General features: G+C 53.2%; 4 protein-coding genes and 1 long non-coding RNA gene across 5 annotated transcripts; 2 read left to right on the top strand and 3 right to left on the bottom strand.

Annotated features, from left to right (window-relative positions):
• Positions 1–2,442: 2,442 nt before the first annotated feature.
• On the bottom strand, positions 2,443–5,625 carry LOC119090512 (zinc finger CCCH domain-containing protein 13). The gene is made up of 4 exons (XM_037213327.1): positions 5,605–5,625; positions 5,037–5,177; positions 3,558–3,944; positions 2,443–3,260 (listed from the first exon to the last, which is right to left on the bottom strand). The coding sequence occupies exons 2-4, from the start codon at positions 5,175–5,177 to the stop codon at positions 2,679–2,681; spliced, it is 1,110 nt and encodes a 369-aa protein (XP_037069222.1). The 5' UTR covers positions 5,605–5,625; the 3' UTR covers positions 2,443–2,678.
• Positions 5,626–7,811: 2,186 nt separating this feature from the next.
• LOC119089340 (PHD finger protein 7) lies at positions 7,812–10,642 on the bottom strand. Its single transcript, XM_037212009.1, has 4 exons — positions 10,472–10,642; positions 8,921–9,089; positions 8,464–8,565; positions 7,812–7,940 (listed from the first exon to the last, which is right to left on the bottom strand). The coding sequence occupies exons 2-4, from the start codon at positions 9,014–9,016 to the stop codon at positions 7,812–7,814; spliced, it is 327 nt and encodes a 108-aa protein (XP_037067904.1). The 5' UTR covers positions 9,017–9,089; positions 10,472–10,642.
• Positions 10,643–11,534: 892 nt separating this feature from the next.
• Positions 11,535–17,070, top strand: LOC119089339 (NSFL1 cofactor p47). Its single transcript, XM_037212008.1, has 8 exons — positions 11,535–11,804; positions 12,267–12,415; positions 14,322–14,489; positions 15,243–15,497; positions 15,834–15,971; positions 16,178–16,298; positions 16,371–16,510; positions 16,848–17,070. Exons 1-8 carry the CDS (start codon positions 11,703–11,705, stop codon positions 16,978–16,980), a joined length of 1,206 nt encoding a protein of 401 aa, XP_037067903.1. The 5' UTR covers positions 11,535–11,702; the 3' UTR covers positions 16,981–17,070.
• Positions 17,009–23,071, bottom strand: LOC119089523 (glutaryl-CoA dehydrogenase, mitochondrial). Its single transcript, XM_037212259.1, has 10 exons — positions 22,894–23,071; positions 22,109–22,232; positions 21,650–21,823; positions 21,175–21,316; positions 20,822–20,913; positions 20,429–20,558; positions 19,833–20,049; positions 19,198–19,427; positions 17,856–18,016; positions 17,009–17,402 (listed from the first exon to the last, which is right to left on the bottom strand). Exons 2-10 carry the CDS (start codon positions 22,227–22,229, stop codon positions 17,335–17,337), a joined length of 1,335 nt encoding a protein of 444 aa, XP_037068154.1. The 5' UTR covers positions 22,230–22,232; positions 22,894–23,071; the 3' UTR covers positions 17,009–17,334.
• Positions 23,072–23,329: 258 nt separating this feature from the next.
• Positions 23,330–26,792, top strand: LOC119089524 (uncharacterized). Its single transcript, XR_005093155.1, has 3 exons — positions 23,330–23,517; positions 25,045–25,120; positions 26,623–26,792. It is a non-coding gene; the product is annotated as an uncharacterized LOC119089524 (long non-coding RNA).
• The last annotated feature ends 343 nt before the right edge of the window (positions 26,793–27,135 follow it).

Here is a 27,135-nt window from a genome sequence, read left to right as displayed (position 1 = left end):
TGGACAGCACTCCAGCGGTACTCCGACATCGCTCCAGCGGCACTCTGGGAGCACTCCAGCGGTACTCTGGCAGCACTCCAGCGGCACTCTGGCAGCACTCCAGCGGCACTCTGGGGCAGCACTCCAGCGGTACTCCGGCAGCACTCCAGCGGTACTCCGACATCGCTCCAGCGGCACTCTGGCAGCACTCCAGCGGTACTCCGACATCGCTCCAGCGGCACTCTGGCAGCACTCCAGCGGTACTCCGGCAGCACTCCAGCGGTACTCCGGCAGCACTCCAGCGGCACTCTGGCAGCACTCCAGCGGTACTCCGGCAGCACTCCAGCGGTACTCCGACATCGCTCCAGCGGCACTCTGGCAGCACTCCAGCGGTACTCCGGCAGCACTCCAGCGGTACTCCGACAATCGCTCCAGCGGCACTCTGGCAGCACTCCAGCGGTACTCCGGCAGCACTCAAGCGGCACTCTGGCAGCACACCAGCGGTACTCCGGCAGCACTCCAGCGGTATTCCGGCAGCACTCAAGCGGCACACTGGCAGCACTCCAGCGGTAATCCGTCAGCACTCTGGAGCACTCCCAGCGAGAGCGACAGTGAGGCTGACCCAAGGCTGACGGTCGCAGCATGTTCCCACTGCGGGGAAGCGTTGAGGATCAAGCGGAGGGCGAGGAAGGTGGATGCAGGGGCGGCGGTCAACCCAACGTCAAGCCATTAGCTGAAAATGAGAGGTTTTGCCACCCTTTGTTGTACTGTCGGTGATAAGCCTATGCTGTCTGCAACATACTCGCCGTGGCGAATTACAAGCCTGGCGCCAGAACATCGTGTTGTTCGTGAGTGAATGGTGTGGGATGTGTTGAAAATAGAGCAGGCAGGAGTGCTGGAGGGAGCGAACCCTGCCATCTATCCGCACTTTCAAAAAGCATAGTTCGGGAACAGACACCAGACTTCCTCCTGCTATTGGTGTATAATAAATGAAGTTCTCTTCCAACCAACCATTATAGATAACAGATGCACTGGCCGTCCTGACAGTGACTGGCTCCTGCTACAGCTCTATTCCATTGGTGTAATAGGCTAAAGCTGCCTCGCACGCGCCGGTCTGTCGTGATCATCCACAATATACATGGACCGGCATGTGCTGTACCACAATATACATATCCACGCCCTACGTGAATGGGACCGTCGGGGCCCATAGGCGTTCGGCTCACGAATCACGCCATAAATCAAGGAAAACCGCCCAGGACTGCAATGGCGTTATTTTCCCACCGCTCGCGATTCCGAGGGGCGCCACGCACGCCCATTAGTCAGGGTGGATAATAGTTTAAAATAGAGTTTTCGGCCCTCCCGGTATTCGCGAAGCCATGCTACCTGTAATGAAAAATCACCACGTTCGGCAGCGAAAACTTGCAACTTTAAAGCATGCATCCACGCTGTTATATTGGAAATACAGTCGGATGCGTGGGAACACTCCACTGGCGCACTAAACGCCGTTCTTCGGCGTTCATGGCAAACGCGTCAATGTAACCAGAATCTTGTCCTACTCCAGACAGCCGCACTAAGAAATCCTGTTTGAACACTCTCTCAGCTGCGCCACACATGTAAAATGTAAGCGAGCGACCAAGTCCAGACGACGTGGGCCCCGATCGGCACACGGATCGATATGGAACACGAAGGCACAACTAGCCTGCCTACGGACAGAGACAGGGCAGTTCCCCTCACAACATGCGCGATAAAAAGCTGTTCCTCTGCTCTTTGGCCACATCTAAACGGCACCCTTCGACATACACCGGTGTAACAAGAGCGCACACAGGTAATTCGCTCGATTCGGATCGTGTGGAAAAAAGGTCGCGCAGAAGAGTGTGTGGAATGTTTTCATGAGTTATCATTTTCCGATAAACCTAGTATGCCAAACTTTGACCCACTTAATGAAGCCAAACCACGACCAGCCAGACCTACATATAGGCAGAGCAGACCAGCCGGACGCACTTATAGAGCCTTCAAGTCAGACGGGTCCACCATGGAGAGAACACCTTGTTCCTTCGCTGCACCGCGCGATCAAACACTTCCTGGCGCACAAGGGGCGCCCAAATCCCAGCCCCAGCAAAGTCCAGGAGCAGGACTGCTTATTGAAATGCGAGGCGGCAGATGCATGGCCGGCGTTACCTGCCACCGACTCAAACCCGCGCCCATACAACAGACCCATATCAGCTTCCTCACTTGGTTGCCAAGATACATCCCCCAAGGGAGGGGGTGGGGCTATGGCAGAAGCCGGAATCAGATCCCGACTCGCCGGCAGATGGCAGCACGACTGGTGGCGCCGGCGCGCCTCTGACGGGGTCCGAAGAGATCGCACCAAGGCCGTCCGGCCGCGCGGCTGACACCGCCACCACGCCAGTTCGTCCCACACACGACCCCCCCCCCCCCCCTCCTTACACACACACAATCGTCGGTTGTCGTCGCTTCGCACCGAGTCTTCCGTCAGAACATGCACGGTGTCTTTAGTGTCCCTCGCCGCACGCGCCGCCGGGGTCGAGTCTCCTGCCCGGTCCTCCACCTTCAGGTCTGAGACAGTCCGACGGCGGTGCATCACCGACCTCGCCACGTTCCGGAGGCCAATGTGGCGGGACGCGAAAGCCGGCGGGCAGACGTCCGTCACTGGCGGGCAGACGGGCGTCAGCCGGCGGTCACACCGGGCGCCGGGAGCGGGGACGTGTTGCCGCGGGCACTTCGGTAATCAGCGCCTCGGGCCGAACGGTGCGGCGAGTCAGGTAGCTGCGCTCCATCAGCGAACGGCGCGGCCGACCGGTCTGCTCCTGGCCGCCCTGGCGGAAGTGATGCAATACGGTGTCCCACTGACTGCAGAATCTGGTGACTCTGCTCCGCCGTCGGTCTATGCGCTCCGTCGAGGTCTGCTGGTCCCGCCGGATCTGGCAGTCTCCGCCGTCCCGCTGCTGCCAGGCAACCCTCTCGGCCCGACGGAACTGTCGATCCCGCTCCCTTTGCAAGTCCTGCTCGATCTGCCCGTCCCTCCTGCTCGGTCGGTCCCTCTCGACCTGCCGGTCCCTCTTGCTCGATCGGTCCCTCTTGCTCGGTCGGTGCCTCTTGCTCGATCGGTCCCTCTCGACCTGCCGGTCCCTCTTGCTCGATCGGTCCCTCTCGATCTCCCGGTGCCCGTCACGCTCTCGATCCCGGGTGCCGCGGTCATGCCCGTTCCTGCGCCTCCTCGGTCTGCCCGGCCGCCCACCGTCAGGGCAAGACACGGATACCTGCAACGAGACGGGTCGTCAGCATCACACCTTCTGCTACAAGGCGCGCGGCGGGGCGGCCACCACCTGTGGTCTTGACGCCATTTCGGCCAGAAAACAACATGGGGACTGCCTGCACGTCAGCTCCACACGCCAAAAGGTACGCCAAAATTACTGTTTGGTAATGGGAGGTTGTTGGACCGCAACATCAGGGGTGACCAGGGCTCATTCGCAGACTGGCACCAAGCCAATCCTCAGTTCGCTAATCAAAACGGCGGCGCTCCCTTCCAAGCATCGCCCAGTTGACCTCAAACATACCGCAGAAGTATCCGTGAGGTTCAAAGACGAGTCTGAGCGCCCGCTAGTTATTCTAACTCGTTCGACGTTAATGACGGCCTTTTCAGAAGGAATCCTGATGCGCTCGCCGCGCCCCATCGCTGCTTCCACGGGTGCGCCGGGCCTCGCCACAAGAGCGTCAGTGCGCTTCGCAGACGAGTCGTGGCGCTTCGCAAATGTGGCGGTTCGCTTGGCACGCGAGTTGGCGCGCTGGCCTGGCGGGTGCGGTCGCCTGACTCGGTCCGCGGCGCGGCGCTCAGCACGCGTCACCAGCACCACCGGCTGCAGGTCACAGTCGTCGTGCGCGAGCGTGACGCCGGCGATCACGTGGTCCGGGTTCTTCGGGTCCGCCACGGGCCGCGTCGAAATCTGAAGTCAGAGCAGCGGTTGACTGAGACAAGACGAAGCGAGACAAGGCACTGACGGCGGGCGGTAAGTGAACTGCGGTTGCGGATGGCCAGTTGTTGGTCGGTCGGACTGTTCTTACTCACGGCGATATGAATGATCGTGACCCGGGTGGTTACCGTGTGATTCTGACCACAATGTCCATGGTCTGGCCAACCGACACGCGCCAGACCAAAGTTGACCTCTATCGACCACGGTCCAACCAGTTTCCGGACTCCAAGTTGGCCTTCTGACCATACCTTGACCATACCGCCTGACTGACGGGCCGTGGTCTGGATGACCGTGACAAACATATGACCTAGGAAAAGACCGATCACTGGCCCAATGATCGCCAAGCCCAGCAGCCGACGCAGTCTAACGCGAGCACCAGCCTGCGCCCCTGCCGCCCAGGACCGCCGAGGACTACAGCCACACCTGCCGCCGAGGTGACCGCCACCGAACATCCGACCATATCGGCATCGGCCGTGCTCCGCCGTGACCTGATACGCTAACCGCGACCTGAGTGGCCATGACCTGACCTCCTCGGCTTGGTCACATCGCCTGCTCGAAAAATATCCTCTCAGTCTTCCTTCTCAAATATTTTGCATTTCTCTGATATAAGCGAACAGATGATGTTGCGCATTTGTTGTCGATTGAATTTCAGTTCATCGGTGTTTGAGATATGTGCCCACAGGACTTCATATCGATTCTAAGTCGATAATTTAGAATCCTGACGATGATAATCGAAACGCAAACTTATCAGCTGTCCTGCCCTGGCCCTCATTATATGCCATGGCGCCTCCCATGCTCTAACCTGGACTATAAACTCCAGTCATAATTAACAAACCTGACACTGGGCCTGGCTATGACCTCACCGACCCTCGCAGTCACCGAATTACGACTGACGCCGTCCTGGTCATGACCTGACTGGCCCTAGCTTAACCTAGCCTGTAACTCTGACCAGACCTACATGGCTTGGCTGATCACGTGCTAACCGTGCCCTGACGCTGACCAAACCACGAGTGGCGCGAATGACAGTGAAGAGACCCGCCTGACCTCGACCGTGACCCGGCTGACCTTGACGCCGCCGGAGGCGGGGCGCCAGCGGAAGTGGAGCAGCCTCTCCGGCTGGTCCAGGGCGCGTATCAAGTTGAGCCAGCTCAGCTCTCCCACGACATCTGCCAGCGAGAGCGCCGCTGCCGGCCGCTGCTCGCTCATCTGAGGCCAGGTCAGAGGTCAGGTCACGTGCTGCCGGTGGGCGCGTCAGGCACGCTGCACGACAGGAGGGGGGGGAGGGGGGGCAGGGGCGGCCAGACCGGAGTCTGCAGCTGGACTGGCGGGGCTGCCAGACGCCACTCTCCGGCGGCGACATCACTCTGTCCCTCACAGGCGCTGTCAAACGAACGCGCAGAAACGAGCCAAACGCGTGAGATGCTGGGTTTGAACAATTCGAGCACCTAAACGTAGTACATATGGTAATACGATGATATTGATTGGAATCTGATGGAACAACCGTGCCAACGACTGAAAATCGTGAGCGTTCCCCGCATATGTCATTTAAAGTTCCGACGTGTGACGCCGCCCTCAGCGTGTACCAGCCGCTCCGCGGCCGTGGCGGCGGCTCGGCGGAGGCCGGCGCACGCACCAGCAGCTGGCGTAGCGAGGAGCGCCGGGGGCCGGGCAGCGCGCGCTGGCCCGCGCAGAAGGCCGGCGCGCAGTCCGGGCAGTACCAGGGAGGCCGGCGCGGCCGGCCGGCGCATGCGCGGTGCGCGCCGCGCGAACCGCACGAGCCACACAGCAGCTGGCTCCAGTCGCTGCCGACACAGGAGAGCGCTGCAGGTGACGGCCGTCTGCGCAGGCTGAGGCTTCGGCACGGGCGCCAGCGGTAGGCATGTTTATACTGTGCAAGCGCTCGTGGTGGGGGACGCCCTCCCCCGGCACTAGCCAACCCACCTGCTGCATTTCGCTGTGGCGGAATCAGATCGGCAGGCGGACGTGAGAGGGCGCAAGGCGACATTGGTGGCCAGCGGCCTATCATTTGACGTTAATTACGAGGCTGCAAAAAGACATCTAGTACAGTGACATGCACTATTAAAGGCGCGTTTCACGCTAGCCATAGCGATTGATAAAATGTAGCAATATGGTCAGATGGACAACCGGTAAACCAACGTCTTCTGGCATGGCACGCTGCCCTACACATTATTTGGGTCACCAGCTAGTTCCACTTCCAAAGCGTGGGACATCGACAGACCTTCACGTTCTACACAGCAGCCGTACAACGTGGCGCAAGTCTGAATCTTCCGCGACCCTGCGTGACAGAGGCCGCGACTGGCATCTCGACTGACCTGTGACCGTCGATGAAGTGGAACCGGCCGGAGTTGCTGAGACAGTATCGCTGATCACAGCCCTCGTGTCGCTCCAGCAGCTCGGAGAATGCGTTCGGCTCCATCTCCCAGCTAGCGTCCTGTGGTGGAGAGCATCCGCGGGCGTCAGCTCTGGCGAGCACGTGACACTGCCGGACACAAACTGACGCGCCATGGTCCGGACAAAACACTGACAGGGCGTGAACGCTGGCGAAAATTGTCCGTGTGCTGAAAACGGCAGCTGCGGACAGCCACCAACAGGGCTGGACCGCAGCTCTGGCGAATACTGGCTGTACGTCATAACTGCGACCCGGAGGCCGCGTGTCACAGCCCTGCCACGTGTTGATCGTGTGCCACGGTCCCCTAAGGGAGCCCGCATGCCACAACTTCTGCACCCGCTGGCCAAGTGCCACAGGTCCGCTGCTGACACAACCGCGTGTCACATCAGCGACACATGCTGCTTCACTGATCAGAGAGGAGCCTCACTGATCAGAGAGCAGCTGTCACTGATCAGAGATCAGCCTCAATGATCAGAGAGCAGTCTCACCTCTGCGGCACGTAGACGCCGAACTGTTTCATGTGTCGCAGGAAGCCGGTCCGGTTGTTCTTGTTGCGACATATTGGGCAGGTGAAGAAGTAGCCCGAACTCAGAGCCATTTTCTGCGACAAAGAATGTGGCAGTCGGTGCTCACCCGGTACGCCGTGTTCCAATGGAATGTTTGGGGACGATATATATCTCATTATCACCACGCTTAAAACGCAGGGTTTGCCATATGTTAGTGTTTCAAGGTGTTTATTTTTCTGATTTCACTGCATGTTATCATCGGCTGTCTATATACCGATCCCCGACGTCATTAAGGTGCCAATCACGCGGTTTCGGCGCACACAGAAACATACAAGACCACAAAACCTCCACTCCTAATTCGGAGCACGTCCTCCGAATGTGAGCGCAGCCAGTCGGTCCGCCGGCAGCGCCGCCCACCTGCAGACAGAGCCGGTGGAAGGTGTGGCCACAGCACGGGGTGCAGAGCACGCCGGGCCCGCCGCCGTGGCCGGCCGAGCCCAGGCAGATGCCGCAGGGTCCCGGCCGGCGCCGCGCCGGCTCGCGCTCCTTCGGCCGGTGCTGGGCGCAGCGCACCCTGCAACAGCAGCCGCCGCGCCCCCGTGTCAGCCGACGGCAGCAGCGGCGGCGCCGCCCTCTGGGACAGACGTGCGCTCGTGCCGGCGGCAGGCCTCGTGCGGGGGCTACCGCACATCATGGTTTTAGACCGTGGTGTCCAGCAATAGCTTTGAACGCGTGGGCGGTGTGTCGGCTTACGGAGATGGAAACACGTTCGTTTCGCTTCAGCTTTTGATTCGTTCGGCAGCCACTTATCACAACATGAAAATGGAACGAGGTCGCGGAAGAGTTGATGGCGTCCACACTCATACGCCGCGATTTAAACGCGCGTGGACTCGTCCGTTGCTCCCGAGAGATGGTGCCGGCGACTCACTCAAACCGGCCGAAGAAGCTGAGCAGTGCGCCGGCGTGGACGGCGCAGCTGACGTGGAACTTCTTGCTGCACTCTGGCGCGTGGCAGCGGGAGTGGGCGCCGCGCCGCTGGCAGAAGTGACACACCTGGGGACCGACCGGGCCCGGGTCACGCTGGTGACGTCACCCCCCCCCGTCTGACGTCACGGGTCAGAGGGATGTGGGAGATTACACTGTTGAGGGGAACGCGACGCAAGCCGTCGCACATCGTGTTGTGGAGCGTCAGCGACTGCAATGGTCTTATAACAGCTCAGGAGCCCTGGCGCAACCAATATTCGAACCTGGACCGCTTACGAGGGAGCCGAAGGCGCCATCCACCTGACCAAGACGTCCCCAGACAAGATGGCACCTGACATGCCGGGCCAGAGTCACAGATGGTGCTGGTGGTGGCCATAGCAAAGATTACCTTGGGCGTGTCAGGCAGTATCCAGTGTCACGCTCTCCGCCAGGATGGGCACAACTGAGATGCATGTCAACATGAAAAGAGGCATTTCTTGATCTCTGAAGTTCAGAGAACGGAACAAAGCCATCATAGCTGGAGGAAAAGAGTCCAATGCACAGGGAGTCTACCTGGGCTCGGATTTTCACGAGACCACGGTTCGTGACCTACCTTACGCGCAGATTTCTTAATTTCCTTGCGTATATCTGGAAGCTTGAAACCCTGGAGTCCCTCATGATCGCTACCATTTTGCGGCAGACCCTGAGAAAATAGCTGCAAAAGCAGACGAAATGAAGGTTTGAGGACGTGAAATCAGGCGGCCGTTTCTCTTACATTTCTACAGCACAACTGAATGCTTTCCACGTGGGAACAGGGTACGTGATAGCAATACTCAGCTAGCTTTACTCGGATGGGACAGGAAAGGACAGGACAGGTTTACCACGGTATAATCAGGAAGAAAGCTCCCGGAACGGAAGTCCGCATCCAGAACAGCATCAAAGGAAAGAGACGCGCCCGGAAAGCTCGTTTGAATATTGTTTTCTACCCACTCGCGATCTCACCACTAATCACGTAAAAACAGCAGCAAGCAAGCGACCAGAACGGCAGTTCGATACAGGCGTTCGCTCACCAAGCAGAAGTGGTGGCAGACAATCTCTCGCTTGCGCAGAAGCTCGCCGTACAGCAGAGGCGCGTCGCAAGACGACCCGCAGAGGTTGCAAGCCATCACCGCGCCACCCGCGTGAGCTCGCCCCGCCGGCCGCTACAGACGATCAACACGGGCGTGAAGATCAGCCGGGCTGCAAGGTGAGTTAGAGTAACACAAACGTCAGGGCGATTCCTGCTCATCATGCAGAAAAGGTGTGAGATATACGTCTAATTCCCTAATTCCCGAGCACTTGTCCGACTGCCTCTTCACGTTTCTACCGGCAAATGCAGAGTGCAGATAGCTGCAGGGTAACGGGGCAAACAAGCAATCATTGCAGCACCGATTGCCGTGAATGTGCACACACAACCTGTGTGCAGATTTGTTTAACCTTCATGGAGAGCCAGACCTAAATTCACCTTTTGATGCTGGTGTCTATCACAATGTGTGAGAGAAGGGGCATGCTTTGGACACAAACAGGGACATTTTTGCACATGTTAGATGTACAAGAGATAAGTTGTGAAAATGTCAAACCTTTGAAAACATCTCACCAGCCTAGAGAACGAGTTTACCGGGCATGCAGAGGACTGCAAACTAAAGGCATCCATGTTTCTTAAAAAAAACAAAAACATTAAGACATGCTGTGCAACATCCAGCAAATCTATATTGCATGGCTGGAGGCAGTGCTGTACCAACCCTAGTAGGACTGCTCTTCATGCAGCAAAGAAGGAAACCACATCTAAATATCTTCAAGATGCCATCAGTGCATGGAACAGTGCTGCATGGGTAATGAGTCTGAATGATCCATGATTCTAAACTAAATGGAACTTTGTACATATGGTGCTTCGTGTGAAAAGGATGACACACAAGTGTACTAATTGCTACCGGATTTCCCATGCCACTATTCATGCACTCCTTCCTGCATCGCCCTTATTTTGAACAAGCTAATGATTCTGGTTTGAGGGCATGTCAACTACCAGGGCCTTTATGTGCCAAAAAACAACATAAAAAACACAGGCAGGGACATGATATGAAAAACGTGTCCCAAGATCCCTCACTTTCCGCATCATGGGATAGCACCTGGTCTGTGCTTGTGGTGGATGACCATTTTCTTGTACACATACATGACAAAGGTGTAAAGAGAAGACTTGATGGCATTCACTGATGCATTTACATCCATGTAAATTTTGAAAAGCTTTCTTCTCAATGCACCCAAACTTTAACTTTTGGTTTTGTTTGACCAATGCGCAAAAAAACAGCTTATGTAAGTCATGCAAGATAAAAAAGGGAATGGAAGGGAATGAGTGAACCAATGATTAGAGCTAATGCCTGCAGCGTGAGTTGTCAATGGCTGGAAACTCTTCCCCAGTGTTGTTGCCCATCATACACTAAACAAATTCAAATCCAGATGAGACTCACACAGGGCGCACCTAATGTAACTTATCTACCACGTCCCAAACCAGATTCAATGTAGTTCAACCGGTCAGGAGCTTGTAGGAGGCGGTCCTAAAGGGTAAATGGTCTTCTATGTCGTACCTGGTAGCATGATGCAACGTACGCCAGAACATGGGCAGGGTGCCCGGGTGCCCACAAAAACTGAATCCTTCTACATATGGCTAACACACAGCGATTTAGGTAAGAAACGGATTACGGGTAATGTTACAAAACTCCACACTTCAGCAAACACACACCCCCATTCCCCCCACCTTACTTGCTGAGCGCCAGAAATCGCAGCAACTCTTTGTTTTCGCGCCTTTTGGTAAGTCTCGATGTTGTGTTGCATCGAGCTAAAGTGCTGCAATATATTTTCATAAACCTGCTGCAAGGCTTATTCACAGTCTACGCAAATAAAACCACTGCCTGGTCAAACATAAACATCAAAAGTATATCTCTTCAAGACCGCATTGGTTGATCTCAAAAGACGCACGCAGTGAATTTGGCTTTTTAGCATGTTTTAGTGGTTCAATCACAAAAATCTTGCGAGGATCAGTTTTGCACCCAATTTGCGACATAGATGTCAGTTTGCATGCTTGTCACGTCTGATGTCATTTAACTATTGGAGCAGCACGTTGCATATCTATGCCAAAAATTGCATCAGCCAATTCTGCCCAAAAAGTTCCGCCGTGCTCTAGCAGCGCGCAGGTTATTATTTAAGCTTGCTATCATTTTCAATCAAACTGTTTAGCTTATTTTATCGATTTCACCGCAAAGAGCGCCTTTAAAACATTTATGCGGAACAAATGTCCTCAAATCTTCCTAAAATTCCAGAAATGTGTCATTTGGGTTTTTGCCATGTGGTTGTCTGTGAGGTAGTCCTGTTTGGCCAACCTAGATATGCCCTTGTTTACATATGATTGCAGGTGTCATGCATGAACATTAAAATAAGAGTGATATGAATGGTCTGATGAAATGTGTGATGAACTTGGACCTGCAGCCTTTGGGGGGACTTATTCTATTTTGAAACAGTGGACGGGCGCGAGATGTCCAATATCATTTGGGAGAATTACATTTCGTAGCCTATGCCATCTGTGTAGCTTAGTCACCGTAGCGCATTTGATTCGAGGAGTAGCGCGGTCGCAAGTGCACAAGGACGAAGACAAGCAACTCGGGAACACACGAGAATTAGCGGAGGAGAAAGGGGACGTGCCGTGCAAACCCTCAGTTCTATCACCACTTCAGCTGCGAATTTTGGCTGCACTGTGTCGATAGGTGGTCAGACATCAGCGGTGGAGTTGACACAAGTGGTCAATCACAGACGATTAGCACCATGGCGGATAATGAAGCATTGTTGGCACAATTTATGGCCATAACTGGTGTTGATACGGAGCGAGCAACTTTCTTTTTGGAAGCGGCTGGCTGGAACCTCGACGTGGGTAGCGATTGGTGTTGATATTGATTGGTTGATCAGTTTCTCGTCCTGCTCAGTTGCTTGCATCATATTAGTAAAGTGTAGTGTGCACATGTAAATGGTCAAAACATGGGAGTAACACTACACAAAGCATTTCAAAATGCATGTCCTTACTTCCAAATCACCCAGCTATCTGGAATGATGGGATTTTTTCTAGCTTAGCTGAATATTGCATGAAATGATGATGCAGGAAATAAAATGCTTCTGCAAACCTACAGTTGTGGTCACACTGTGTGCAGTGCAGGTTGTGGCACATTTGATCTCAATAGTTTGCTCACTTATTGTTTGATGTGATGTTTTACCAGGTGAGTGAGATTCAAACTATGGATCTTGAGAGATCCTATGAAATAGCTTAGGCATTTTTGTGTTGTAATTTAATAGTTCCTCTACCATTGTGCTTACCCAGTATTTTTGCTGTTTAAGGTGGCCATGGGCAACTTCTATGACAATGATGGAGATGAAGCACAAGACCAGGAAGCAGGTGAGGTGGTTGGAGCTGCAGCAGGAGCAGAACCAGCAGTTGAAGAGGTTCAGTCTGGCCCAGCTCAGAACAGAGCTCAGAGACAGTCTGGGTGAGTTAGTTGCATATTTGTTCACCTGCATTGGAGACAATATTGTTTTTTAAACATCCAAAGTAAAAGTGTAGAGTGCAAAGCTAAATGATCTGTGAAAAAGATAATCAAGGGATTTGGGTATAAATCCATGTCATAATAAATGATATGTTATAGCAAAAGGAATGATAAATTATCAACTAATCTCATAAGACCAGGTCACAAATGATGCATAGTATGTCAAAATTTGGATTTAATCCTCATCTGGGCCTGGGCAGTGGGTGTGACAACATGAATACATCATTGACACCTCATTTGTGGCAGCAATGCAGCACACATATCATAAAATTGAGTACTCAGCTGAAAGTTTGGCTTGCACCACCAGTTTTAGCACATGGAAAGCCACTGCTTTAAGGAATTATTATGCTGCAAGTGTATTTTCTGGCAAACATCCTCTGAAAATATATGCTACCTAAAATAATGTGACAATACTGTGTGTTTTGGCTTGTCCTGAGATTGATGTACACCTTGAGATTGATGCACATCATCAGTGCACTGATGTTGCATAGATGTATGGTGCAATGGAAAAGTTTTGTAGTTTTGGTCATAAGGGGAGGTTGTCCACATTTTGTGCTGTGTACCTCCTAATTTTGTAGAAGCTCAACATCAGTCCACAAGAGATAGGAACAACTGGCAAAGTCAGAAGCTTTTTAGGCCTTTACTGCTGATTTTTACACACTGGTTTCCCTACCTTTTTACACAGTGATGTTATGCACACTGATCTTGATCTTCCAAAGGGTACTAGTCTGCTCCTTTTGTCTGTTAACCTGGTTGAGACATGTTCATCACAAATTCCTTGAAGGTTCTTATTTGGCAGTTCATGAGATTAATACATAACAGGAATTAAACCTAATTTTGTTAAGATGGTAATAAAATAGGATGATGTACATCTTGTATTTGTTCTATAGGTTGGTAAATTTGTTTGAACCTGTAATAAGATGCATCACCCTGTTCCAAGTTCACTTTTACTACATGTTGGTTTTGCTGTGAACTGCATGTCTTGAAGCTGATTTTCCTGTGAATATTTTTGTGGTTCTAGATGATGCAAATATTTTTTCTGTGGCAATTATATGCAAAATATAGAATTTGGGCCCAAGTCTTTTGCTGCCATTGCAGCAATATTTTTTGTTGGGTCATTTGCAACATCATTTAGCCAGTTGGTGCAGTTTTGTTTTCAGAGCTACATTCTTCAGGATGGCATTGGTTACTCAAGTGGATACTAGGTCTTTAGTTATCAGCTTTGCTGCTTTTGTTGAATGTTGAACATATTGGGCTCCTGCAACAATCTATGGACACCTAGCCTACCCCTCCCCAAATCCAATTTCTTCCTGGGTTTAGGACAGCTCGTTCCTGTGTTTGGATGAAAGTGACCAAAATGTGCCAATTGGCTGTGATATATGATGTTGCTAGAATGGGCTAAAATTAATTGGGGAAATCATTTTTTGTTTCTGATGCAGGCCACAATGAAGGACGCGTAATCATAAAAGAATAATAAAGGAATGGTTTATCACCGATTCATGTCATCGATTTGTTGCGCTCACGCGCCTCCATGCCCGGTACTGTCGCCCCCATACTTGAGGTAACCATGTGATTTCAGGATTGCAGGCATTGTATTGATTTGGATACTGTATGATGGCGGCTATGTCCGTTTTTGTTCGTTACAAGATGTTCATGCAAATTGAGGCGGGATGACCCAACGAAATGTGAGTGGTGCTGCTGATTTTGGGCCCGGTGCGAGCTGCAGGGCTGACCGGTGGTCATAAGGCCAGCCATCTCGGTTCAGAACCCCCCCCCCCAAAAAAAAGAAGAAGTCTCCATGCAGTTCTCGCCGTGCAGTGCCGTCCATACACTGCGTTTGTGCTGGCAGGATTCGGACGATCCAGGGTCTGATGGACGCGCACTCGGACGAGTCGGACGAGGACGGCCAGGCGTTCTTCGCAGGCGGCTCGGAGACGAGCGGCCAGCAGATCCTCGGGCCGCGCAGAGGCAAGAGGGGCGAGGACATCGTCAAGGAAATGTTCAGGGCCGCCAAAGGGTAACCATCACGTTTGACGTGACGTTTCACTCGAAAGAAACCTGATGGGATTCTAAAAGCTAACAACTCCCGCATGCCACCGTTTTCTTGTGTGGGATGATTGGGGATAAACGGACACGGTCTAAAAGGAAATGGTGAATGCAAAATGTTACCGGTAACGCCAGGAACCCCGCAAACCGCCATATAGTCCAGCGGGCCGACCCCGAGGCGGTGACGACGTCTGAAGTCCGCCTGTGAACACGGAAGGGCCGAGATCCCCCAGAATGTCAAAAGCCCGCTGAATCAGCCAGGGTCCCGGGATGGCCAGGGATGCCGACAGCGCGATTGCACTGACATGAATCTCTGTGCGCCCATGCTGCTCTATATCGGCCTGTTTACGCGTACGTGGTGATGGCCACGTTACGGGGTCACGTCCACGGCATCATTTGCACTGGACAGGTTCGTCGTCCATCGGTCTCCGTGGTGTCGTGTTGTGCTGTGCGTGCCGTGGCTTGGACTTTGTCTCTTCGGTGTGGCTCTCCCCCCCCCCCCCCAATCCTTAGGATTGGAGTGGGGGAGAGCCACACACACCCCAATCCTTAGCATCATGCTGAACTACAAGTCATTAAAACAAACATTAAAGCGTTCGTTTTCCTTGACATGCTTGTAGTTCGCCCTCGCCCCATCAGTTCATGTGATGAAGCGCAGCCCCCGGTGCCGTCGCGTCCTCCGCGTCCGCATGCTGTACCTCCCCCGCCCCGCCCCGCCCCGCAGCCAGGGCGCCGAGGAGGTGGAGCCGACCAGCGAGCCGGGCCGGCCGCAGCCGTCCACGTTCGGCGGCTCCGGGTACCGGTTGGGCCAGACCGGCAGCGACTCGGAGAAGGTGCCGGCGGCGCCCGATCGGCGGCCGCCGCAGCCGCGCACCGTTAAACTGCGGCTCTGGAAGGCCGGCTTCAGCGTCGACGACGGAGAGCTGCGCGAGTACTCGGATCCGGATAACCAGGAGTTCCTGAACTCTGTCCGCGGCGGGTGAGTGCCATCCAGGAGTGCCGCCCGTGAATGTCCCGAGGTCGGCGAATCGCTGAAATGCACTGAGATTCTAGGAGGAATGACGTTTATGAGCTGCTCACGTTTACGAGCTTATCAGTTCCGTACACACCGGGCTAATCCCGTCACCAGGCGACCGAGAACACGCCCTCAGGCCCTGAATGTCATCTGACATACCCGACACCCGGTACCACGTCCGCGGTCGGTGTCTTCGGACCTGCCGAACATTCTTGTCCCGCGTGCGGCCGAGTGTTTTCAGGCGCCCGTGGCGGTCCGTGCCCGCTGCTGACGCTCGACTCGTGGTCCGCGCATGCGCAGTCAGGTGCCGCTGGAACTGATCCGGGAGGCGCAGGGTGGCGAGGTGCACCTGGACATGGAGGACCACCGGCACGAGGACTACGAGAAGCCCAAGGCCAAGCCTAAGCCGTTCTCCGGCCGCGGTCACGTCCTGGGCAGGTCAGTGATCTGGTCATATCAGATCATGTCAGGCCAGTCTGTTAGCCAGGTAGCCAGTCAGTCAGCGGGATGGTCGTTCTCAATCAGTGTGTCGGCCGCCTGGTCGGCCTGTGTGAAGCCCGTGGGTTATGCGGTGAGGTCAGGCCAACGGTGCGCTCTGGCTCCGCCGCCGCCGCGCTCTGGCTGCCACGGTGGCTGTGTTTCAGCCCGGGAGAGCCCGCGGCCGCGGCCGCCGCCGCCGAAGGCTGGTCACTCTCCGCCATACTGTGGCGCCTGCTCGGCCTGATGGGTTTCCTGTGGCGCTTCTTCAGCCCGGCGCCGGCGGTGGTGGGCGCGCCGGCGCCGGCCGCCAGCGCCGCCGCCGCCGCCGCCTCGGCCGGCGACCCGGCCGCCAGCGAGGCGGCGGCGCGCGCCGCGCTCGGCCTGGACGAGGCCCAGCCGACCACCAGCGTGCAGGTGCGACTGGCCGACGGCTCCCGGCTCATCATCAAGCTCAACCTGTCGCACACCATCGGCGACCTGCGGCGCTACATCGTCACGTATCCTTTGAGGAGGCGGGCGTGGGGCACGCTACGCAGTTTTTCGTTTTTCGCCTACGCTTTTCGTTGCGTGATGCACTGTTTACCAGTTATGCTGTTCTTCTGTCCCCGCGTTTTTTTCAACTCAAGTTCCCCTTCACAAAGAGCCGTAGTGTACCATACGCTGGCAGTGGGTCTCAATATTCTGAGTTTTGCGTAAGTAGTATTCCGAGCTTTGAAGTGTCCTTCATATCGCATACCTCGCCCACGTGTTGTGACTGGCGTATGGTGGGTGCAGCATGCCAGTATTTCGATCCCGCCCATCTGCCGACGGTTTCCTTGACGACGCGACGCACAGAGCCCGGCCGCAGTACGGAGGCACGCCCTTCAGCCTGCTGACCACCTTCCCGAGCAAGGAGCTGACCGACGACAGCCTCAGCGTCCAGGACGGCCAGCTGCAGAACGCCGCCATCCTGCAGCGCGCGCTGTGATCAACCCCATCCCCACCAAACACCGGTCTCTGTCAAATCCCCCGTGTTCCGTCTACAGGTCGCGTTCAATAAAGCACCATGCGTATTCGATATCACATTCTGTTGGCCGGCGGACGAACGCCGCTAACTGCGTCCCTGCTACAGCACGGGTGGAGCGGCCGGGCAGCGGCCCTGCGCGGCCCGTTACAGTACAGGCAGCTGGCGCGGTCGCCCAGCGCCCAGCTACAGCATAGACAGCCCGCTACAGTGCAGTACAGGCAGGTGGCGCGGGTGGCGGCTCCGCGCCCCGCCGCAGTTGGAGGGAGAGCAGCCGTCAGATCTGTGCAGGACTGAAGGCGGGAAGGCGCCGGCGCCTCAGCCGGTGAACGCCTGCAGGCCGGTGATGGCCCGGCCCAGGATCAGCGCGTGGATGTCGTGCGTGCCTGCCCAGGTGGAGCCAGCGTCAGCGGCCAGGCGGCGACACCGCACGCACGGCCGGCGGGCGACGGCGCGGACGCCCGGCCAGCGATGGCGCCTGTGCCGTTTGCTATTGCAAGCGACGTTATGATGTTTCGTGACAACAGAAAATACACACAGCAGTGATCGCAGGAGGACTGTACCGAAGTCCCATGACGAAGCCCCGGTTGGAAGCAATACAGGCTGGTAATGTCGGGGAATCTGCCGTCATTATTAAGTTGTCCGTATCCCGTGCGTGGATCAATAATCAATCGAAAAATATATCGCATTCGACACAGTTATATCAATCTTTCAGAGACACATCAGAAAAAGTAAGTCATCCACATCACGCCAACAGTTCCTCCAAGCAGGTGGTAGCAATACTAGCATCAAGCAGAACACCGATTCATGAGCACCCAACGCCAGAGCCGCGTTCTCACCTTCGTAAGTGTTGACGGCCTCGAGGTTCATGCAGTGCCTGATTATGTGGTACTCGTCGCTGATGCCGTTGCCGCCGAGCATGTCGCGGCAGTGGCGCGCGATCTCCAGCGCCTTGCCGCACGAGTTTCGCTTTACCAGCGAGATCATCTCGGGCGCCGCCCTGCCGGGCAGGTGCTTTGACGTCACGGCCATCCCCCGAGCTCGCCGGCACGACGGCACGGGCTCCGCGCGACTGCAACTTCACCAGCTCACAACAGCGGCCACAAACTCTGGTCCCAAGCCGTACATCGCGATGCCGTGATACAGATTTCACGCGTTTGGCCCAACGTTAAAGGTGCAAGCCGTTAGGTGTTCCATTCATACAGAAAATCGAAGATCACATTTTCCTGTGAAGAAACCTGAATGCGGTGTGTGGATGCCGGTGCGAAGCGTGCACCGCTTCGGTGACCTGGAAGGATGGCACATGCAAACGCCTCGCATGCGACTGGCGAAAGCTTACTAGCCTTGCGAGCGAACAGCAGGATCCGCTTCCCGAATTTATCATCTGTCATGTGTTCGCAAAAAGGGATGAACTGTGTGGCCCGCCTGAACGCCATTTTACAGCAGACTACTGCCTTATATAACACCTGGAAGTGAATTGGGCGTCCGAGGGAGAGGCAGATTGGTAGTCTGGCTACGTGCCCCTCACTGAGGCAACCGAACGGGCCGCGCTAGCGTTGCCATCGAACCGCCGCGCTACCGTACCTTCGAAGGCGGATGTTGTTGCCAACAACATCCGCCTTCTGACGACACTTGGGTCCCTTCATTACGCATGAAATGTTGGAGAAATGAGCATTGATGAGGAAAACTAATGAGCAATCGCTCGGGCCAGTCTGGGAAAGTCGTTTTCAGCAAGAAGTATCACTGTTTTTACTTGGATATTCATCGATAAAAACCGTTTTTGGCAGCCTTTTCTTCATCAGGTGCTTACTTCAATAGTGAGTTACGCTGATCAGGTAAATCAAACAAAGTACGCACATGAGATCAACATATGCTATGTAGTATACATTCGGGCACCAAATGTGTACTACATAACATACATATCCAGCAATCCGGTTTAAAGAACATATGTTAAAGCATCCGGATACTTCGGACGCTTCGCCGCGGTCCTGCGACAAACCCCCACAAAAACCACCGCCGCCAATCACACCAAATGTCACGTGTCTGGCACACGTGACCCGTCCGATGACGCGGCGTCGCCGGCAGCGGCGTGGCCCACTTCCCGCGGCGCCCATGACCGCCATCTCTATTTACATAAGACGCCGCGCCGCTGGCCGGCCGCCCGCCGCTATAAATACTCACAGGCCGCGGTCCTTGAGGCGTCCGACCTGCAGACACGCCTGCAGCCCGATGCTGATCTCGGTCAGCGCGTCCGCCATCTTCTTCTGGATGAGCTGCGTGTTGGCCAGCGGCCGGCCGAACTGGCGCCGGTCGAGCGTGTACTGGCGCGCCGTCTCCAGGCACGCCTCGGCCGCGCCCAGCGCGCCCCACGCGATGCCGAAGCGAGCGTTGTTCAGGCAGCCGAACGGCCCCTGGCGGCGGCGACGAGGGGACGCTCAGGTCAGGACCGGCCGCGGCGGGAGGTGGCGGGGATGGCGCGCTCCGGTCGCCGGCGATCACGCGGCCGGGCCGCCGACAGCGTGGTGTCAACGAGTTACGCTAAACCAAGACCGGGCACGCCGATGCAGGCAGGTGCGGTCCCTGGCAGTGAGTGCCGACAGTGTAGTGGCTAACGCATCTGCGTTCACTGCGCGACTGGGAAGCCAGAGGCACAGGGTTCGATTGCGCCCGGTGCTCACCCTTCCTGCCCGGGTGAGAGGCAGGCGACGCCATATCGCCTCCGCGTCTGAGTGCGCCGCGAAGCCCCAGTGACGACAGTGACAGTCGCCCGCAGCCACCCCAAGCGCCAGAAGCGGCCACTTCAGCTGGAGGCCTACCTTGAGCCCATGCACATTGGGCAGCATGTTCTCCTCCGGCACCACCACGTCCTCCAGCACGATCATGCCGGTGGTGGAGGCGCGCAGCGAGAACTTGCCCTCGATCTTGGGCGTGGTGAAGCCCTTGCTGCCGCGCTCGACGATAAAGCCGCGGATCTTGTCGTCGTCGCACTTGGCCCAGACCACGGCCAGGTCGGCGATCGGCGAGTTGGTGATCCTGGGGACGGGAGGGGAGGGGTCTGGGTCAGCGACGGAGGCCGATGGTCGCGACCTCCATCGCCTGGTGACGCGTCGGTGGCGAGGGCAAGCGCGTCTGTCGTCCGATACGAGCGAACAATGGTACGTCCGAGGAATGGAGCCGTTGCAGTGAATCTGCATCGGAGCCATAATGACAGTGAGAGAAGCTCACGAGGACAAGCTGACAGAGCCGCAGTTGAAGACATGTATCCGATCTACGGTTCCCGCACTTGCCGCTTTCAAATCCTTCAACGAAGGAACCACTGTCCGTAGCCTGCACGTTGCTGGCCCGTCGCCGTCTCCACTGCCTCCTCCTCCCCCCAACCCACTCTCACACGGCGACCGTGGGCGCCACTGACCATGTTTTGGATCCGTTGAGCAGGTAGACGCGGTCGGAGGCCTGGTAGCGGGCGCGCGTCTCCATGCCGGCCGGGTCGGAGCCGTGGTTGGGCTCTGTGAGGCCGAAGCAGCCCACCAGCTCGCCGCGCGCTGTCGGCAGAGTAGCGCCGCTGCTTCAACCACCACGCGCACCGCGTGGCTGGCGCAGCGAGCAAGCCGCCACGCTACCGGGCTCCTCGATGGAGAACTCCTCTCAGGTGACTGGGCAGCATGGTGACACAGGTTCAAAAACGTTCTTTGAGACCGTTTTTGGTGATATGAATACAGCGCGGCGTCATAGCGGCCAACTAGAACAGCCCAGGAAGACCTACTGATGGTGGGCAAGACACAACCCACAACCGGTGACGTCTTACCGAGTTTGGGAAGGAACCTTTGTCGCTGCTCTTCCGTTCCGTAGTCATATATCGGATACATGACCAGCGACGACTGGACGCTCATGGCAGACCTGTGCTCAGTGGTAGTCTGTCAATCACTGGGCAGACGGGAATGTGGCGTGAACGGGGTCAGACGGGCCGAGACGACCCGGTGTTCGGGGGGCGACTGCACCAGTTACGTCATGTCCTCCCGACAGGGGACCACAACGGACCGGGGGGCGTCACCACGGACCAACGGCACCGCAGCTGACAGCAGAGGGATTCAGCGCACTCGTGCGCCCCGCGCTGCTCCTCGGCCGAGTCTCCCGCGACGGCGGCTGGCAGCCACCGACCTGTAGGCGCTGTCGACCCGCTCCACCTCGCGGGCTATCAGGCCGTATGCCACGGAGGAGACGCCCGGACAGCCATAGCCGTGGATGGTGGGACCCAGCACGCCCAGCTGGCCCATCTCAGTCATGATCTCTCGGTGAAACACTGCCCGACAGAGAAGACATAGATCAGCCATCATCTCCAAGACTGACAAGAAGCCACTGCAGCCTTGCTATTATGGGGACATAACACAAGTGTACAACACTCACTTATTATGTTTTAGGATTTCGTACCTACAATGGATGTTTTTATGAGATTGCTTTCAGGCGTCCCTGAGCACAACTAGATTGATGATGCATAGGGGGCACAACTATGAGAGTTGCAACTGGCATTTCAGCTCAGGCAGCATTCTAAAATGCATCAGCAGTTGACCAACAGCCTTCTCACCTAGCCATTATAGGCATGACAAATGGCCTAGGTGGGTTCAGAAAGTGCTACCTTCATTTCTGTTGGCCATGATGATTCTGGACATCAGTTTCTCCTGACAATATTGTTTGAAGGTGTCTCGAACCATAATTTCTTCTTCAGTTAGCTGGCTGTCAATGTTTAGTGCATCTGTCCAGTCAAATTTGGCCCATTGTGTTGGCTTTCTCCCAGGTTGTTTCTCCACTGCTGTAACATAAAAATGATAGCTTAATGCATGAAACAACAAATAACAAACAATTGGTTCTTAGTATACAAACAATTAACACAATAATGAAGATGACAGAACAACCTTTCACACTAAACCAGTCTTAAGATCAATGATGATATAAGCTATACAAATGAGCTAAAACCTTACTTTTTTACTCAGGAGCTGAAACCCATCCCAATTATCCTGTCATCATGCAATCATCACATCCTGGAGATGTGGCACATGCACAAGATTCCACATGATTCATGTGGACACTTGCATACCTGGTTTATTGCTCTGGTGATGTGCACAGGCTGAAGAGAAAGCATTAGATAGAGGGGCCAGACCAGTCTTTGGTCTGAGGATAAGCTGTCCTAACATTCCCAGTGCCTTGGTGGAAGACATCCTCTGAAACAAACATTGCATCAGAGCCACCAGTTGGCTCCAGAAATAGGAGTGAAAATAGAGAGTTGAAAACTTGTTAAATAATAATAATGTGCCCTAATTGCCAAAGGGACCTTACAAATATGTCCTCTCACTATCTGACATACTACAGGGGCAGTCTGTTGAGGAAGTCAGAGGCATGACATGGGAAGTACTTCAATGATTATTGGCACATGACAACACAGACACCAATGAGATGCTTTGGGTGGCTGCAATGTGTCATCTACTGGTGAAGCACCCCTTGCCCTACAGCACCCTAACAAGATATTAACACAACCTACCAGTTCCCAGACTGGTAAGGCTAAACATGGCACATAACCCTGAAACAGCTCCATAGTTACTTTCCAGTTTCAGATGTTTATTATACACCCAGTGGCATATCCAAGGAGAGGGGGCTTTTGGTCCCCACACTACCCCTTCCCCGCTTCACTAGAGGAAGTGGGAGCTCCTTGAGGTTGTAGGTCCCAGCACTTTTAGGCAGGCCCTCGAGACATCAACATGAGTAACCGAGCCTAGAAACGTCGACGGAAAACAAACACGTGACCCCTTTAGCGAGGAACAGAGGCCCCTTTGCGACAATTTGGTCCCCTCTTCGGCAAAATCCTGGCTATGCTACTGAACGTACCTGCACCCTAAGAAGGCCGGCACACTATGTTCCCACTTCGTCGGGTGTTCGGAAGACTTCTCGGCTACTTATTTTTCTTCAAACCTTATCCACCCCGCGTGACGCCAAAAGTCCCCCGACCTCCCCAACGCAACACCTCCCCGCTCCCGCCCGCGAGAACGTCGCGGGACCCAGTTCCTGCGCGAGGGGGGGGGGGGGGGGCGGTAGAAGCCTTGACATGATAGAGATGATGGTTATGTAATGCATCATAAACCGTTCATGAACTCAAAGTCAAAAAGATGCATTTGAATAAATACTTATCACATTCTTTTTTGTTAGTTTTTTTATTTTATCACCACAATCTAACAAAAAAACAACCAAAAAATGTTAATCGAAGAAGCTCTTGAGTACATTTTATGCCAAGTTCTCCGCACTTGTTTGTCAGCTGCGGCTCCTGTTGTGGAGACGAAGTCAACGCGTGGGGCATTGATGGGAGATAGGCCGCTTTGTTAAATCATGACTCAAGGAGCTGTTTGCGCGCAGGAAATGGAGTGGCACCCAAGTGAAGATGGCCTGAAGCAGATATTGCAGTTGTTGAAGGAATCCCAGTCTCCTAATACGGAAACGCAGACGGCTGTGCAACATGTATCCTTTCGTGTTTTTTTACGTAGGGACTGCGTCATCCTCAGAGGATGGCTGCCTTAGTCATGTAGGCGTTATGATGTATATACTGTGAGCGGAGCATTTATTAGCTGTTAGCCCTCTAGATCTGAGAAATTATGTCCCGGAGGCTGGCACCGAATTTCAAAATTTTGATGTGCGTCATCTTTGTCACATTTTGTGCCTATCGTATTTTGGAATTTATCATTCACTCACTAGGGTGGTCATCTGTGTCTATTATTGGAGTAATGGTAGTAGTTTCATTGTAGCTATACAAATAAAATTGTGGCATTATGTTTTGATGATGTGGCTCTATTCAGTCTACATCATGGAGAGTGCAATAACCTGTTATTCCACCAACATGTGTTTAGTTGTGGCTAGAATATGATTTTTACCACTTTTCAGTAAAATGAACAATTCGTTTCATAATGCTACATAACATTTTTGATATGCAGTGCCATTTATAAAGATATAGTCAAAGCAACAATCTCACATGTTGTTGCAAAGGAGTATTCCAAAATTATAGAAGGTTTCTGATTCACCAATAATTTTGTCTTGAAAGTCAACATCATTTTCAGTTCTCTAAACCTAAATACTCAGAGCATTATAAATTTTACCTCATGACAGTTTATATGAACTATTGTTTGATATTTGAGTGGAGCAGTGACTGTGATTTGTGAAGTGATTGCTGTAGCTTATGCTTTAATACCAGTGTGTTTAACACAGGTTGTACATTAGTAAACTTTGGTGATATGTTTCATTACTGTTAAGATGCATGCACTGCCATAAAAACGCAGTGCTAAGTACTATAGTATTTTTGTTACTGTACATGCTGAATTAAGCAAGGTGCTTCTACCTTATGTCATGCATTATCCTATTGTTCTATCACTGACTTGAGGATTTCATTATGTTCATTGTCTAGGTACTCCTGGAAAGGGGCTGGAAAACACACTCAGCAGAAAATCATGCTGCATAAAAGGGAACACATCCTTTCTTTTGTACTTCATGCTACAGTTTGTGAAAGCACGCTGAATTGATAGTGGTTAATATGCCCCTTTGCAGAGGGGCAGTATATATGTCCCTTTGCATCAGGAGCCTTCATTTTTGGGAGGCCTGTTTTTGGCTAGAATAAAAATAGAATGAAATCAATATGTGTGGTAACAGCACCAAAGATTTTCTCCATTGCCTAACAGGAGATGGTAAAAGACCTTTGGCAGGCATATATGGCAGTCACAACATATTGTTATGAAGGTTTCTGCCAAAATATGGGAAAATATGTATGTGTACCTAAATGGTTCTCAGAGGCACCATATTTTTTATTGATAAACTTAGCAGATTCTCCTAACTGAAATATACTTTTGCTGTTGTTGTGGGAGGGTTCATCTGAACCTTAGGGTATTTTTTTGCTGCTTCCTTTTTCATTAAGGAATGATTGTGATAATCAAGATATGTCAAATAAAAGGGGATTCATTTTTTTCTCCAGCTTTGTTATGTCCTTAACTCAGGTTCCAGAGACTTGAAGAGCTTAACAAGTACCCAGACTTCAACAACTTCTTGGTATTCGTTCTCACAAAGCTGAAGACTGAGGGTAAGTGTGGCCACTCAGCACCTGCTTGTTACTCACACATCTGTGCCTCTTTTGTAGTCCATGCCTTTTAAAACTGTTTTGCATGATTTGTTGAACCATTTGAACTAGTGGTTCAGCAAAATAAGAATTCAGCAGATGTGGCTTTTTAGTGATTTAGTTAGAATGCCTGACTCTGTTAAAGCATGGGGGGGCCCTCACAGTTTGACACTGACAGCCTTGGTGGTGCAGATCATCTGCTGTCAGAACAGTGTCATTGGGTACTGTCATTGTCCTCACCTGATTTGCTCATAGCATTGTATTCATAAGCTGTGCTTGCTGATTGTAGTGGGTCTCCTTGCACTGGTTGGTTGGAGTGGCAACTGGGAATAGATGCTCAGTTGTGGGACCAGATGATGTATGAAAACTTTATCATGAAGCTGCCCTGGTGTGTGTGATATAATTCGGTATTAGCTAATTTGTATGTGGCTAGTGCTCTCCTGAAGGTGCATGCTTTTTGCTGTCATGACCTTATTACCAGTATGGATTCGTGGCTGAATTGCTAGGGATGGTGGTAATGCCCCATTTTGTCTGTTCATTTGGGTTTGATTGCCCTCATGAGAACAAAGTTGGTGGTTTACAGTAAAGAAGATGAACAAAGATGGTGATGATGATCAAGATCAGTAGTGTTTGGGAGCACAAGAACTTGTTCATTTGTGTTATGTGTGTGGCAATGACATTTGATGAGCCACTGCCAGTCATAGTAATGGGGCTTTCTGGCACCTTGGCTGCATGACCATATGGTGCTCAGCTTTGCAGCAGTCATTGGCTTGTTTAGCTGTGATGATTGATACAAATATATATAATGGATTGCGCTAGCTGTGGTGATTTATACAAATATATATAATGGATTGCATTACTTGTTCAGAAGTTTCACCAAATGGGTGATGCACTAGGTTAGGTAATGGCAGATGTTTAGGCTGGTTAGGTAATGGCTGAGGCTGCCATTGTTGAGTCAATGAAGGTGATGGCTGATAGGATGAGAAAGTGCTTGGAGAATGTTTAATGTTGATTGCAAACAATTTGTGTGCTGAATGCAGAGGTGGTTCACTTTTGGCTTCATTAATTGTGTTGTCTCAGAAACAGCACATTATCCAATGACTGGCTATGCAGTTATGCACAACATGATGCTGTATGGTGAAAGTGATTGTGAGAAAGCAATGTGGGGTGGGGAAAGTGGTAGTGAAATCAGAATAATTATAATGATGCCATTTTGAGACAGTGTGTGAAGGCTACAGATACTAGTGAGGTTGGCTAAATATTTTTATGATGCTTGTCAGTGGTCGTGCAAGGCTGATCATTCTGCAGAGAGTCCTTAGTGAAGTCAGTGACTATGGAAGACCATTGTCTGAGAAGATCCCTTAACAAAGAGAGGAAAACATGCCAAGATACACATAGTCATCAAGATGGTGATGGTCCAGATTGTGATGAACAATGATCACTGAACACTCATTCTTGTGTTTCAGATGAAGCTACTCGGTCACTCAGTGGGCTGATACTCAAGAACAACGTTCGGACATACTTTCAGAAGCTGCCACCTCAGGTGGCCAACTTTATCAAGCAGGAATGCTTGAACGCAATAGGAGACCCTTCGCCCCTTATCAGGGCCACCATAGGTAAGTGGCTTCATTACAAATGCACCAAGTTAAGATTCCACAAGAAATATGTTCACTGTGGTGACATCATCATGTGCTGGTATCTGCGGCTGATCAGTAATTGAGATGGCATGTTCTGAGCAATGCCCTGAGCATTATGATCCCTTTGTTATATGGCAACTTGAGTTTGTTCCACACAAAAACAAAACCATGGGTTCAAGCACGTTGGGCATAGGACGGGTGGCTTCCTCACGGCACGTTTGCCGCCTGATGATCAGAAGACATGTTGTCCCGATCGCTTCGCCATCGGGGTGTCGTCTCAGTGGGCCGACACTGCCCTCCGTGTGGAGCCCGCCCCGCCGCGGCTCCGTGTCGGCCCGTCTG

Source organism: Pollicipes pollicipes, unplaced genomic scaffold, assembly GCF_011947565.3.
Source record: "Pollicipes pollicipes isolate AB1234 unplaced genomic scaffold, Ppol_2.1 Scaffold_3087;HRSCAF=3621_pilon_pilon_pilon, whole genome shotgun sequence".
Classification (NCBI taxonomy): Eukaryota; Metazoa; Arthropoda; class Thecostraca; order Pollicipedomorpha; family Pollicipedidae; genus Pollicipes; species Pollicipes pollicipes.
This window is presented reverse-complemented; position numbering and strand designations above follow the sequence as displayed.

What these genes read in the sequence shown, in the direction of transcription:
- LOC119089523 (XM_037212259.1), bottom strand. Translation starts at nt 22,229, where the DNA reads ATGTCTTCCACCAAGGCACTGGGAATGTTAGGACAGCTTATCCTCAGA. An exon ending in AAGGTTCCTTCCCAAACTCG is followed by an intron (nt 20,559 to 20,821) that starts GTAAGACGTCAC and finishes CTCTGCCGACAG; the next exon opens with CGCGCGGCGAGCTGGTGGGC. An exon ending in CCAATGTGCATGGGCTCAAG is followed by an intron (nt 19,428 to 19,832) that starts GTAGGCCTCCAG and finishes CGCCGCCGCCAG; the next exon opens with GGGCCGTTCGGCTGCCTGAA.
- LOC119090512 (XM_037213327.1), bottom strand. Translation starts at nt 5,177, where the DNA reads ATGAGCGAGCAGCGGCCGGCAGCGGCGCTCTCGCTGGCAGATGTCGTG. An exon ending in CCGCCTCCGGCGGCGTCAAG is followed by an intron (nt 3,945 to 5,036) that starts GTCAGCCGGGTC and finishes CTCTGACTTCAG; the next exon opens with ATTTCGACGCGGCCCGTGGC. An exon ending in ACCTCACGGATACTTCTGCG is followed by an intron (nt 3,261 to 3,557) that starts GTATGTTTGAGG and finishes GTCTCGTTGCAG; the next exon opens with GTATCCGTGTCTTGCCCTGA.
- LOC119089340 (XM_037212009.1), bottom strand. Translation starts at nt 9,016, where the DNA reads ATGGCTTGCAACCTCTGCGGGTCGTCTTGCGACGCGCCTCTGCTGTAC. An exon ending in TCTGCCACCACTTCTGCTTG is followed by an intron (nt 8,566 to 8,920) that starts GTGAGCGAACGC and finishes CTGCTTTTGCAG; the next exon opens with CTATTTTCTCAGGGTCTGCC. An exon ending in TTAAGAAATCTGCGCGTAAG is followed by an intron (nt 7,941 to 8,463) that starts GTAGGTCACGAA and finishes GTCGGTCCCCAG; the next exon opens with GTGTGTCACTTCTGCCAGCG.
- LOC119089339 (XM_037212008.1), top strand. Translation starts at nt 11,703, where the DNA reads ATGGCGGATAATGAAGCATTGTTGGCACAATTTATGGCCATAACTGGT. An exon ending in CTGAACTCTGTCCGCGGCGG is followed by an intron (nt 15,498 to 15,833) that starts GTGAGTGCCATC and finishes GCGCATGCGCAG; the next exon opens with TCAGGTGCCGCTGGAACTGA. An exon ending in TCAGCCCGGCGCCGGCGGTG is followed by an intron (nt 16,299 to 16,370) that starts GTGGGCGCGCCG and finishes GCCGCCAGCGAG; the next exon opens with GCGGCGGCGCGCGCCGCGCT.